This window comes from Drosophila gunungcola, assembly GCF_025200985.1.
Source record: "Drosophila gunungcola strain Sukarami chromosome 2R unlocalized genomic scaffold, Dgunungcola_SK_2 000006F, whole genome shotgun sequence".
In the NCBI taxonomy this organism is placed as follows: Eukaryota; Metazoa; Arthropoda; class Insecta; order Diptera; family Drosophilidae; genus Drosophila; species Drosophila gunungcola.
The window spans coordinates 3,464,572-3,478,867 of NW_026453168.1; the positions used below are offsets into that span (position 1 = coordinate 3,464,572).

At 34.9% G+C, this 14,296-nt stretch overlaps 5 protein-coding genes across 5 annotated transcripts; 2 read left to right on the plus strand and 3 right to left on the minus strand.

Moving 5' to 3' along the window:
• The first annotated feature begins 1,000 nt into the window (after window positions 1-1,000).
• LOC128254577 (glutathione S-transferase 1) lies at window positions 1,001-2,010 on the plus strand. Its single transcript, XM_052983732.1, is given in 3 exon segments — window positions 1,001-1,244; window positions 1,246-1,579; window positions 1,582-2,010. Coding segments are annotated over 3 exon segments (690 nt in total). The 5' UTR covers window positions 1,001-1,181; the 3' UTR covers window positions 1,875-2,010.
• A 2,336-nt stretch (window positions 2,011-4,346) lies between these two features.
• LOC128254566 (chitinase-like protein Idgf5) lies at window positions 4,347-6,376 on the minus strand. The gene is made up of 3 exons (XM_052983710.1): window positions 6,192-6,376; window positions 5,569-6,129; window positions 4,347-5,032 (listed from the first exon to the last, which is right to left on the minus strand). Exons 1-3 carry the CDS (start codon window positions 6,316-6,318, stop codon window positions 4,389-4,391), a joined length of 1,332 nt encoding a protein of 443 aa, XP_052839670.1. The 5' UTR covers window positions 6,319-6,376; the 3' UTR covers window positions 4,347-4,388.
• Window positions 6,377-10,916: 4,540 nt separating this feature from the next.
• On the plus strand, window positions 10,917-11,278 carry LOC128254600 (bomanin Short 3). Its single transcript, XM_052983756.1, has 2 exons — window positions 10,917-11,067; window positions 11,134-11,278. The coding sequence occupies exons 1-2, from the start codon at window positions 11,016-11,018 to the stop codon at window positions 11,202-11,204; spliced, it is 123 nt and encodes a 40-aa protein (XP_052839716.1). The 5' UTR covers window positions 10,917-11,015; the 3' UTR covers window positions 11,205-11,278.
• Window positions 11,279-11,480: 202 nt separating this feature from the next.
• On the minus strand, window positions 11,481-11,749 carry LOC128254606 (bomanin Short 3-like). The gene is made up of 2 exons (XM_052983763.1): window positions 11,692-11,749; window positions 11,481-11,620 (listed from the first exon to the last, which is right to left on the minus strand). The coding sequence occupies exons 1-2, from the start codon at window positions 11,741-11,743 to the stop codon at window positions 11,553-11,555; spliced, it is 120 nt and encodes a 39-aa protein (XP_052839723.1). The 5' UTR covers window positions 11,744-11,749; the 3' UTR covers window positions 11,481-11,552.
• A 1,673-nt stretch (window positions 11,750-13,422) lies between these two features.
• Window positions 13,423-13,846, minus strand: LOC128254601 (bomanin Tailed 2). The gene is made up of 2 exons (XM_052983757.1): window positions 13,712-13,846; window positions 13,423-13,650 (listed from the first exon to the last, which is right to left on the minus strand). The coding sequence occupies exons 1-2, from the start codon at window positions 13,764-13,766 to the stop codon at window positions 13,472-13,474; spliced, it is 234 nt and encodes a 77-aa protein (XP_052839717.1). The 5' UTR covers window positions 13,767-13,846; the 3' UTR covers window positions 13,423-13,471.
• Window positions 13,847-14,296: the final 450 nt, after the last annotated feature.

Here is a 14,296-nt window from a genome sequence, read left to right on the forward strand (position 1 = left end):
ATACCCTTGCGAAGGGTGATATAAATTCACTTTAAAGTTTGCCTCGCAGTGAAGAAGGATTTCTAGATGAACTTTTACATTTATAAGAAATTTTAAGTTTAGCCAGTTGGACTTTGCGGAAGCACGTTGTTTATTATGCAGTAATAATTATATTTTTTTGAACGTATTTTGAAGTGTTGCTGTCGAAAGGGTAACGTAGGTACAGAGGCAGGAAGAAAATGTTAATTTTTAACAAATCTTGAGCTAAGGCCTCCAAAATTTTTTTTTTCTGTAATATGGACATTTGCTTTCTAATTTAATACTATTTATTTCATCAGAAAAAACATAAATTGCCTGGACTTGATTAGTTCTGGAACGTTAGTGTTGCACTTTTTAAGATGGTGAAATTTGTACTAGAAAGAAGAAGTTTTAAAAAACCAAGAAAATTACCAATCATGTTATTACGTCAAATTAAGACTCTTGCAATTCATGCTTTCTTAAATCTTTTTGTGTTGAGGTATTCTATTGATAAGAAAATATATTTGTGTTCTATGGGTGTATTACAAATACTAACGAACCGGAAATTATCTACACCAGTTTATACTTGTGTAGAGCCCATGTAGATTGGCCATTGAAATTTACATAACTGAGCTTAAAAGTTCTTTTATAGCGAAAGAAAAGCTTTAATACGCCCAAGTTCTTACCATTAAAAAAAACTGAACACCATATACTTTATCAAATTTTACTCAATTCAACTTAAGTGTTTACTTCAACTGTTTTTACAAAAAATATTCTAAAACCTTTTTTTTTTTAATTATTAAATAAGATAATAACAGTTTTAGGGTGTAAAGCTTAAATACTTAAATAATTTTAATTGATTTATACACCAAAAAAGGTATAGACACCTTGATTTTCCACCCCTGATCACATAAGTCATGGAGACGTTGGCCAAATTTTGACGCAGCTATAGTTATCAGACCGACTTATCTCAGGAATTAATAAACAATCAGGCAAAAACTTAAACTTGCAGCATTATGACGTCTTTGTGATAATAATCAAGCAACTAAGTTTTAGTATCTAATCTAATCGAGGGTGAAGTTTCGAATCATTTTGGTTGCCTTGAGTCAGTTGTGGATAGCACATTGTCTGCTACGAATCTCAAATTTAACCAACCCAAAAGGCAAAGGCGTCAGGAAGGCAAGATGGTTAAAATATCTGTACTTGGCATTGAGACCAGTCCGCCGTTTCGGGCCATTTTGTTGACCCTTACGGGCCCTCCAGCTGGAGCACGAGATTCGGCCACTGTTCATGCCGGCCGAGTATGTTGACAAGCCGGAAATGGTGCTAAAAGATGATCAGGAGCTCATCTACGATTCGCCCGCCATTATCGGCTATCTGGTGAACAAGTATGCCCAGTCGGACGAGCTCTATCCCAAGGATCCGCTACAGCGGGCAGTGGTGGATCAACGGTTGCACTTCGAGACCGGAGTCCTCTTCCACGGCATCTACAAGCGATTGCAAAGGGCTCTCTTCAGAGACAATGCCACTGAGGTGCCCAAGGATCTATTGGCCGAATTGCGCGATGCCTACGGCATGCTGGAGGATTTCTGGCGGAGAATCCCTATTTGGCCGGTCCACGGTTGACCATCGCTGACTTTAGTATCGTGGCCACGGTGAGCACCCTGCACCTGAGCTACTGTCCCGTGGAAAGCGCAAAATACCCGAAGTTATCCGCCTGGTTGAAACGCCTTTCCCAATTGCCCTTCTATGAGGAGGCCAACTTGAGAGGAGCCCGCCTGGAGGCCGATTGCATCCGCGCCAAACTGCCCAAGCAGTTCGACAAACTATGGCAAAAGGCCTTCGAGGACATTAAGAGCGGAGCCGGAAAAGTGTGATTAGGTGATTAGGTGATCCATTTGACTCCTTTGGCTGGTAATCATGGATTATCTGATGTTAAATTATATATTAAATGGCGTAAAGTTTTATAAATTAAAAATTGTTCAAGCCAATTGGGCTTTCTTTTATTTTAAAAGGCAAAATCAAATGTTTTTATTTATAAATTGATAGCATTTTAAAAATGCATACAGCTTATAATTTAAACTAAAAGGAAATATTTACTAAAAGTTTTTAAATAAAATAAAAAGCAAATATAAAAGGGAGACAATTCTTCTAAGCAATGTGGAGAAAGTAGCTTTTGTTTGTATTTTTTTCATCAAACAAAGTAAGTTTAAAATATATATGACATTTTAGAGAGGCAAAATTAATTATTTCTTTTAAAACTGAAAAGAAAATATTATTAAAGTTTTAAATAAAATATATTCCAAATTTATAGTGAAGGTATTTTTCCATAAGGAAAATTTTAAACTTATTAATCTGGTACTGTTCTTTATTTTTATTTGGTTGCCTAAAAATAAAATATACGCTTCTATAGAAGTAACACGGCCTAACAAAATATTTGTTTTTAAATATAAATTGTTACTTTCAATGCCTTTCTGTAGCTAATTTCTTCTTGTGTATTGGAACTCCGCCAAATAGAAGTTTAAACAAGATAAGTGAAGAATTTCCAACGCATTTAAGTTCATTGTTAAGGGTCCTTGATTGCTTAAGGTCCTTGATTATAGGAATTTTTCTTCTCCATTTCATATATCTCTGAATCGACCGCTAGATAAAGTACTTCCTAGCAACGTGGAGTGCATTTCCAATGGCAACGCAGCCAAAAGTTTATAACTTTTTTGCGCTCATTAAAATTATAAAATTTTCCCTCCTCTACAAAGCGACACAAAATAGTAGAAGGCGAGGGAATGAAAAGCGCAAAAAGTTTTCCTGCCGTGTCGTGCATGCTAAAGTTGTTAAATCATAATTAATTTATGATGGCGCCATCCGCCGAAGCAGCTAGCCGTCCACCTCCCTTTCACCCCCCCCCCCCCCTCATTTTGCCTCTTATCTGCACTCGGGTCTCGATTTCTTCAGTCCCTTCCCCTTTGTAGTCCCCAAAAGGTGCGCGCCGTCGTTTAAAATACTCTTAAAAAGGAGCCCAAGTCTAAATACCTGCTGGGCGTAGTCCGTTTCCAACCCCAAAAGTGTCCTAAAGGAGATGCCAGCGTGATTGCTAATAAACTCACGCGAGTAAAATTAATAGATAATATTGAAAACCATTATATTTTTTTTTTGTTTGTGTCCAATAGATTAATAATACAAAATAATTAAAACAAACTTTAATACAAGAACATTGGCTAAATTAAAAAAAATTGAAATGAAATACAATACAAACCAGTTGTAGGTTTTTTTTAATTTATTTTTAGATAAGTTATAGTGTTGTTCCACATTTAAAAAAATTACATTACACATGACTTTAGTTCAGAGAAGAATTCTCATTATTCTAACATATATATTTTTATAAAATCATATTTTTTTCTGTAATGATACAAAACAAGAGTTTACACGTATTATTTTGAGTGAGAATATTTATCTCAGTTTAAATGCAATCTATGACGCTCCAAGGGAGACAGTTTTTTGTGTCTTTATGAAAAACCTTTTAAGTTTTCTGTGTAAAATCAAAACTTAACACAGAAACCTGCAAAATCCCAAAGGAACTCGTGACTTTGTGGGCATCTCAAATAGCTACCTTGCGTCGCCTGGTTTTATGCGCCTCATTGCAGCGACGACGGCGTCGAGAGTGGTGGCAGGCAAACTAATTGGTTTAATTTCAACTTTTACTTTGGACCACCATAGTCACCCAGTCACCCAGTCACCCTGCCACCCCACGTCCTTGTGCCCTAAGCATTACACCCACCGAGTCAGTGGCATTTGAGAAGTTTGCTTTGCTTTGCGCTTCGCCTGCCACTTCACTTGCCTTCGTGGCGGGACGCTTTTACCTTTTCCTCTTCCGCTTTTACAGCCTTCCACTTTGCCGGTTTATTTCCTGCGCCCCAATCTTCTTAGCGAAAGGCATTCATTTATATTAGTAGTTTTTATTTGGATTACTACGGAAATGTACCATTTTGTTTAAGCAGTAAAACTTTGATGTCGTACGGAATCTGTAAAATATTGTTATAGCTTTTGCGGCCCAACTAATAGTTTTTTATTAATATTATGCGCAAAACCTGATTATTTTAATAAATATAATAATTTTTAAGTTGGGGAAGACAGTAACTTCGTTAAAATGCTTTAAAATTGCCTTACATTTTAAAATTAAACAATGCACAATTTAAGAAAGTTGATCTTAAAAGATTTAAAGTACTAAAAGTGGACAATGTAAGTCCTTTTGTTCCCACATTGAAATAAACAATACTGTTTAGAAATCAAACAGGAAGCTAAAATAAAAACAAGTCTCTACAACTTTCCTTTTTTTTAAGCGTTTAGGTATGTTTGTATAATTGTTTTATTTCTATTAGATGTGAACAGCAGACCTATAGCTTAAATTTAATGCTCCGCATGATGGGAAACTTTTCGCCGGCACATTGACCACGAAAGTCATCCAGGGACAGGTCGTGGAAGGCCACCCCGCCCAAACCACGGGACTGGACGAACTCGGCCTTGATGGCCGCCGTTGTGGGATCCTCGTAGCCCACCCACAGGCCGTTCTCGCCCTTGTCATCCGCCGCCCTATAAGCGTAAATGCCGAAACGCTTGGTGGGATCGCCCACCTTCCTCAGATGGGGCACATCGCGATCCTTTGGCTGCTGTTGCAGCAGCTCACACGTCTCCGGCCAACTGAGCAATCCGGGAATGACCGTTTGCCTGCCCGCCGGAGCAGCTCCATTTGTCGCCGGAATTGGTGGATAACCGGTGATTCCAGAGTTCCGGGTCATGTTCCAAGCACGCCCGTAACTGGCCACTCCAACATGCAGCTTGTGGGCACTGATTTGGGATGTCTGGTTCAACCAATACTGCACCTGGTATTGCACATTGTGGTTGGGATTCCGGTCGTACATTTCGTATAGTGGAGCGGGCAGATCAGCAACCTTGGGATCGCGTTCCGGCGTCTGAAAGTCATAGGTGCCCAGGTTGACGAAGTCCACGTGGCCCAGTACAGTGGGAACATCAATAAAAACTGGAAAAAGAGATACAAATTTTAATATTTAATATTAAACGAGGATTTTGCCTCTTAGACTAATCCACAAAGACTTGACTTTTGTAAGTTTTAAATCATTTTTTAATGAAGAACAACTTCTGTTTGATTCAAAAGGGAAAACTGTAAGTAAGACAATATTTCTAAGAACTATCTGAGCGTTACTTATAATAATCAGAAAGAACTAAGATTTTCCCATTAAACCTAAGTATAGAATGTTGTGACAGAAGTTGTAATATACAAAACATGACTTTGGTATGTTCCGAATATTATTTTTATAAAGAAAAATGTGATTGATTTAAAATAGATTGATACACAATTGATTGTTTTAAGAACGATAAAGGTATGTCAAATTAAGAAACTTTCTTGCATCATAGACAGGTGAGTTTTAAAAACGAATATTAAATTAATTTTAAGACTAAACAATTCTTTAACTTGGAGTTATTATACTTGATACATACTTTTTAAGATATTTTAGAGAAACATTTTACGAAAAGGTATAGGTTAGTATAACTTACGTTCTGCTGAAACATGGGGCAGCATGCTGACAGTCAGCAGCTGGCCACTACGTCGCAAATCGGATTTCAATTCTCCAAGAAGGGCCGCAAACTGCTCCCGATGCTCCTGAGCCTTCTCATCCACCGATGTGGAACTGAAAAAGCCACGGAAGGAGCCCCAAACCCGCTTAAAAACACCCTGCTGCACTTTGGGCTTGTTTTTTGGGAACTGCCACGAGAGATCGAGTCCATCGAAGCCATTGCTGTTGAGTTCCTGCAGCACACTCGCCTGGAAACTTTTCCTATGCTCTGGCTGTTCCAATAACCTCAAGTACTTGCCACTATCTGCCACGCCCTCGCTGTCCATGTCCTGATCGCCGCCCACCGAGAGCAGGAATCGGACATGCGGATATTTCTTTCGCAGATCCGTTATGTGACGATAGTGCTGACGGTCGTGGGTTAACGTTGGATCCAAACTCTTGATCTTGTAGGTTTCAGCATCGATGCCCGCATAACCGTAGACCAAAAAGTTGCAGAAAGTCAGGGCGGGCTCCAGTTCGGCCAATGACATTTGGGCGGGGCCTGAAAATGAGATAACCTCTGATCTACTTGACACAAAAATTGTAAATGCTTTTAAGTCTCACCTTCTCGCACAAAACTCTTGGCATCGTAGAAGCAGACCAGTTTTCCAACTTCTCCAGATATGCACTGCAATATGGCCAGAAAACTGCAGAGCAGTAACCCTTTAAATGGGCTTTTTGAAGCTAACATAATGATTCGTGGCACTGTTCAGCTCTAAATTAGATTAACAACTGATCTGGCGGCTTGTTTTGATGAACCAGAGTCAAAGCTTTGTCCAATCCAGCAGATAAGAAATTATTGTGATTAGTGCTCCGATTCTCAGTTATTGTAATGCTGCATTCAACGACACTGAACAAAAAAATTGCAATAGAATACCAAAAGAAATACTAAAACAATCTGAAATAAAATAAAATAAAACATTCTTTTTGTTGTGCCGAATACAGGTAAAACTATTAATCATAATGGATAGATTCGATCTACTAAATACTAATACTAAATACAATAAAAAATATTGATATTTTAAAACATAGTAAAAATGTATAAATAATAATACACATTTTCAGATTCATAGAATCACAAGTTTCATATTAAAGTGAGATAACAAAATTATTGATGTTTATATATATATGTGTATAACATTATATGTATATATGTATAACAAAAAATAATCATCGTAATTACATTATTTCTAAACGAAATTGCAGCAGAAAAAATTAAATTTTCAGATAATATTATCGATTTCGAAAAAAGTCAAATGAAAAGTTATACAAAATTTGTTTTTTTGTTTGTATTTTTAATAATTAAAAACCGCAAAAGCGAAAAGTATTTAAATTAGTTACAAAATATTTGTACTTATTTCGTTTTTTTTTTTTTACCAATTTGCCTAAGAGCTTAAGCAAAAATCTCTGTAAAATGCCCTTGAATAAAAAATTGTAAATTCCATTTAGACTAACTGCCTCTCAGCTAATAATAATATTTTCCATTATCCACATTTCCCCAAACTAGCAAACAAACAAACAAACCAACATACACCCATTAGTGACTGTCAAAGCAAAGGAGTGGGTGTTAAGGGGGTTGCTTGGGTAAGCAAAGCGTCACTTCCACAACTTCAATGCCAATCCAAAGTCCTGCACTCAGCACCAATTTACCGATTCCCACGGGACAATAATGTTTGTTCATGCTCGTAACGCTTAAACACATTAAAGCCCTCGACAACGACGACGGAATGATGAGTTGTCACTCCCCAGGAGCAATAACTGGGGGTCACCACTCAAACAAGGATGGCCATGCCCATTTCCATGCCCATGTCCATGCCCATGCCCATCCCCATGTCCATGTCCATGGCCATGTCCTTCATCCCCCAGTTGATTAGCAATTTTGCTCACGTGGCGGCAAGGACCAAATGTGTTGACTGCCATGTCATTTGATGGCAATGAAGGGGTCAGCTGTCAGGGGATGGCATCAGTGCTTAATTACTGTGCTTGCTTTTAAAAACTTTTTGGGGATAACATTAAACACAGCCCGATATCCAATTGCTAACGAGTTCTTTGGGAATTTGCCTTTATTACAACCAGATTATGTTTTATTTGTTTGATACTAATATGGGTATGTAAAAATGTTTGTCTACTTCATCAATAGCGTTTTTTATTTATATCGAATAACGGGAGAACAAATTTGTTATTTTAAAGATTTACAAAAACCATTTTTTAATGTCTACACTTTAAAGACATGAGTATTTATTTTGAGTAATTGTACAGGAAACCCAAATTCACATTATTAATAAAATAAACTGTTGACTTCAGTTTTTAGCTAGGAAAATGTTCTACGAGCACAAGTAAGCACCTAAATAAGGGCAACAAAAATGGGTTAGCCACCTGAGAGAAAGCACAAAATGAAATTCAAGTTTATGCATAAAGCCGCAGTTGGTTGTATCATAAAACCAAATGGCGAGAGCTATAAAACTAACCACAGTACAAAAAAAGGACAATAAAGGAAGCAAACGGTGGGGAAAAGCCAACAGAAATCAACAGAATGTAACCGCAAGCACGGACGCTTGGGCAATCAACTAACAGAATGCACACATGTTCGGTAACACTGCTTTCTATTACTTTCTCCATTCCTCTGCATTGTCAGTGCCACGCCCACTCCGGAGGCGTACGAAAAGGGATCTTACATGCATTTTTGTAGGCAGATAATTGTAACTAAAATAAATTGTTCGGAAAGTATTATTGCTAAAAAATATTCTTTTAGTTTTTCCTATAAAAGAATACACTACCTATAGTCATTTTCGAGTAGAAATTTTAAAATATATATGAAAAGGATTTTCCCAGAAAAACTACACACTTTTTGGTTATTTTTGGATTCAATTTTAGCCGTAATTTCTAAAGATTCTGGCACAAATACTTTTTAGCCCTCTTAATTAAATTCAGGTTACGCCACTGGCTCTCTCAACCAGAACTTTTGCCACAGATTGACAATAAACTAATAGAGAAGCAGCTGCCCAGAAAGCCATTATAATTCAACCGACAGGAATAGTGATGCAATTACACATAAATATAAATCCACACGGAAAAAGTGAAAAAATAGTCAAATGAGGTTAAACAAAACACAACAAAAGAACCACATTTTTTTAAACGTGATTTATAATAATATACTATGTATGTAATAAAATCTATCAATGTGTAATTTTGTAATATTATGTATACGCATCATAGAAAGTAAGGGAGTGGATTTTGTTTTAATTTAACATTTGATTGTAAGTTTTATGATAAGTTCTTATTTTCTTTTAGTGCCTTTTCTATTTTTTATGGATGTCCATTACACTTACCTTTTCTGTACTATTATATAAATTGTTTATTAAAATGATATTATAATAAAGGCCACTTTTTTCAAATTAAGTTATTTTTAGGCTAGACATGTGCTGGGTAAGTGCCCTATATTTATTTATTTTTTACTTCCTTCCCTTACATACTCCATCATACTGAAAGCTTCAGCCGGATACAAGATCTTGTTTTATTTCAATTTATAGAGCATAAACATGACCACTTGAGACCGCTGACGTACCGCTCCTTAACACCACTCGAGTTTTCCGATTGAAACATTTGTTCAACGGGTAGGCACTTTAATGGTGCCACAAAACCAGTACATGGCCGTCTTTAATTCCTGAATACCCTCTCGACTCGATGATTAACTTTTTCGAGAGACATGTGGCAGCTGTCGCTGCCCGCACCGCAGCGTAATTAAATTGTTAACGCACACGTGTCGGCTGTCCTTCTTTAAAGGCGTACAATTCATTCCACATATAACGTATACGTACATATGTATGTACGTTCATCTGGCTGAAGTTCATTTATCCGTAATGCCATCTACGTTGACAAATGTGGAAAAAAACAACAACAACAGCATTTAGCACACGCGGCACTAATCCAGTGTGAGTGGAAGCTGTATGGCAGAGTTAAACCCTTTCTCCGCCCCATCCGCATTCACATTCACCTTTCTCCTCCGCAAAACCACCAAACCACCCCGAAAACGCTGGGAATAGCCTCAAGCCCCCAAAACACCCAAAAAACCCATTTTGCATGGAGCTTGGCTGGTGGTTTTAAATGCTTCATTGGCTTAATTGCCAGCCATGTGCGAAAACACATACACATTGAAAATCACTTTAGAATTAAAAACAAAAAATTACCATAAATACTTATATACAAAATTTCTTAGTTTTTTCTTTAGGAAAATACAAGCTTAAGTTAGGTATAGGTTAACATATAAATTTATAAAAAAGGACTTCATATTTCCGAATCCGACACAATGTTTCAATCAAAATTATTTTTATCAGTATAGACTCTATTTCAATCTGAGACATACTTATTCAATATTTCATATTTTGTGTTTAATATTTTAAATCAGTGTTTTTATTTTCAGTGCACCAAAACACGGGTAGACTTACTTATAAACAAAATCAAACAGACACACTTAAAGCAACTTTTGAGTGTCAAAGTCAATTCGACCACAAACACGTTCATTTACCTTTTGAGACTACATTGACACACAAACAAAAAAAAGCATAGAAGAACTTAAACTGCAGCTCGGGAAATTCTATTCATACTATAAAAAGCTTTTAAACTTTTAAAATTTGTTAATGATTTCTTAGTAATATTAATTATTTTTATATTAATTTTTTTCAGTTATTTTTAACAGCACTTTTTTGTTACCAACTAATTAAGTATAAAAAGCTTCACTTTAAATTTTAAAAAAAAACCACATATTAAAAACTTATTTAAGGTTTTAGAATTGTGTTTTGATTTTGTACACTCAAGTAAATATGAAATCTGAAAATTGTCTAGAATTGATTAGATCTTTTAATATAAATATAAGTTATTGTCTTCTTGTAGTTTTTTTAAATTTAACTCCATTACAAATTTTAGAGTAAAACCAATTAACATTAATTTTTGATTTTATATTCGGTATACGATTTTGTGTAATCGTTACATATATTTGCTGCGAAATAATTTACTTTTTTAAGAATTTTGGAAAGAGTTACTAATTTGTACCAGATTTTTATACTGGAGGTACGACCTTCAATTTTATACGAACGAATGTGTAATATGATTGCTACAATAAAATAAGGAGGAGTCGGAAAAATTCTCTGGAATTGATTGCTGTTTTTATATTAGAGCCGCATGCAAAACACAGACAAAGATCTCTTCAAAGCTATAACGAACAGGATGGGTGGCTGTTAAAATCAAGTTATGACGCTTTTTTTGCTTATATTTAAAAGCCATGAATTAATTGAAAAAGTGCGCAATTTGCTAATCAATCCGACTTGGCGGGGCTATAAAAGAGACCTGTTCAAACGGATTTGCAAAATAGTCGCTAAAATCCCTCACAACATGAAGCTGCTCTCGATCGCATTTCTTTTGGGTCTGTTGGCTCTGGCCAGTGGTAAGTTAAAGGATATACCTTTTAATCGGGTCTGAATACTTAGTGAAGCTTTTGTACTATTTCCAGCCACGCCTTTGAATCCCGGCAATGTCATCATCAACGGCGACTGCAGGGTTTGCAATGTTCGGGGCGATTAAAATACAAAACTGAAACTTATTTGCCCAGTTGTGCAAAATATGAAATAAAATAAGTTTACTTTTTCACTCATAAATGTAGTTTTTTTCTCTTCAGTTAATGCAGTAGTTTACGAATGTGATTTAACTGCGCCTCGAAAATTAATGCAAACTTTGAAATTGTTTGGAAACAAAGAAGAAATTATTCTTTTGTTAAAGATAATTTTGTATTGGTTTTTAAAAAAAATTATATAAAAACTTTGTGCTCTAAAAACCAAAACCTATAAAAGAAAACTATAATTATATGAAAAGATTTTATATTTTCTTTATATTTCGGTTACAAGAAGTAAATTCTTTTTTTTAGCCTCCAGCCTAGCTTCGCACATTGCACTTTACACAATCCCCATTGATAATAACGTTATCCGGAACCAGAGGTGATGCTGTAAAAATAAGACGATAAAATTCATTTAAAATTTAAAGGCAAGGATTGAGGTATCTAAGGATGGCTCACCATTTGCCATGGCCAACAGGCCAAAAACAAAAACCAAGCTCAGCCACTTCATTTTTTCGTTAAGACTTTAGTCGCAACTGATGAAAATTCACTTCCTTGGTTTTCTTTTATAGAAGACTCAGGTATAGGTATTCGTTTCGAACACACAAGGGCATGCAATAACTGGAAACGCCCAGAAATTAAATATTTCCCATTGATAAGCCGATTCAATAATGTACAATTTGCAAAACAAAAGTTGATAATAATCAAATCAATTATTGTTTGACATATATACATACATACGTAAATACAAACCATAATGCATACTGCAACCGTACCAAAAACAAAAAAAAAACAAGAAGGAAAGCAAACTTCGGCAAGCCGAAGTTCATATACCCTTGCAGCTATTGCATTAATTAAATACTTTTGAAAACATTTAAATTATGATTTACTTGAGTATGTGCTAAAAAAAAACATTGAAACTATGATTATTTGCAGCTCAATTATTAGATAGTTATTTTTATATATTTTTATTATTTCTATGGGAGCTATATGCTATAGACGTCCGATTTTGATAAAATTTATACCATAATTCTGAAATAATTAAACATCGCTATATGTCGAAGAACTCAACAAAAAATTAAAAAACAGAAAAGTTATAATTTTTTTTCATTTATTTTTCCGATTGTTCCTATGGGAGCTATATGCTATAGTCGTCCGATTTTGATGAAATTAAAACCGTAATTCTGAAATATTAAACCATTACTATATCTCGAAGAACTAAACAAAAAACTAAAAAACAGCAAAGTTATAATTTTTTTCATTTATTTTTCCGATTGTTCCTATGGGAACTATATGCTATAGTCGTCCGATTTTGATGAAATTTAAACCGTAAATCGGAAATATTTTACCATTACTATATGTCGAAGAACTAAACAAAAAATTAAAAAACAGCAAAGTTATAATTTTTTTTCATTTATTTTTCCGATTGTTCCTATGGGAGCTATATGCTATAGTCGTCCGATTTAGATGAAATTTAAACCGTAAATCGGAAATATTTTACCATTACTATACGTCGAAGAACTAAACAAAAAATTAAAAAACAGCAAAGTTATAATTTTTTTTCATTTATTTTTCCGATTGTTCCTATGGGAGCTATATGCTATAGTCGTCCGATCCGGCTCGTTCCGACTTATATACTACCTGCAATAGAAAGACAACTTTTGGGAAAGTTTCATGCAGATAGCTTTAAAACTGAGAGACTAGTTTGCATATAAACGGACGGACAGACGGACAGACGGACAGACGGACGGACAGACGGACATGGCTAGATCGACTCTCCTAGTGATGCTGATCAAGAATATATATACTTTATAGGGTCGGAAACGTCTCCTTCACTGCGTTGCAAACTTCTGACTGAAATTATAATACCCTCTGCAAGGGTATAAAAACAAAAAGGAACCCTATAAATTAAATTGTAATTAATAACTACAATGCATATAAACTTGCATGTATGTATAGTTAATAGTTTTAGGTATGAAATAGTTTATATTTGATCAAAATGAATTTTATTTAAGCTAAGCATGGTTTACCTTTAAACTTAATTTACAGATATTAAAATCATTTCCGAAAATAGATAAACGAAATTTGGATTTACTAGGTTTTCTTTCCAGTGTAGTTTTCATTTTTTAAATTATAGCTGTCAAAAAGAGTTTCATTGTAAAATATATACCAATAGGAACCATCATATAATTGAGTAACGAAATTTGCAAAAATCATTTTTTATTTAAGGATTTAGGAACTACACAGTAATTAAACTAAATAAATGATATAAAATTCCAAAGGCCATCGCTCCAGATGTGAGAGTGTATGAAATAGATCCAGCCGTCCCATGATCAGGGGGCATTATTATGCCGTCATCGTTATCCGGCTTATTGCAGTCGATGCACTTTCCATTAATATACACTTTGCCCGGTGTGGCTGCAATAAAAAAATTGTTTATCTTCAATATATATATAAACTTATTAGCTAAACCAATTACCATTTACCGCAACCAGCAGGCAAAAAATCAGCATTAAAGCTCCGGCGAATTTCATGTTTGACTTTGGAACCACGAATAAATCTGATCGCGTATGCGCGAGTGCTCTGCTCTTTATATGAGATCAGTATATAGTATTGTTTAACCTAAGCGGGGCTTTACAGTAAAATCTCGAGGGAAGAAACTAATCGGGACCATATCGATTGTTAAAAACTCATAACATATTGAATTTAATATTTTTCTGTGAAGATAACAAAATTTAAATATCTCATCGTTTAAAAACAGTTTTAACTCGTTCCAAAGTTTACGTTATTTGTTACACACTGTTAGCAAGAAACAAAATATTGTTTACCAAAAGCAATTCAATAAAAATTCACATATTTCAATGCGTAAAAAATGTTTATAATCGTAAAAAGCCTAAAGTTTATTAATAAAGGGGAATTCGAAGTCATTATGATGAATGAATATTTTTTGTTGTTTGGTTATTTTACAATTAATTTAGCTTTAATATTTAAATCAAAAAAGCTTTTTTATATTTAATTTTTTTTGACAATTTTAAACTTAAAATTCCAAGATCTTGAAATTTAG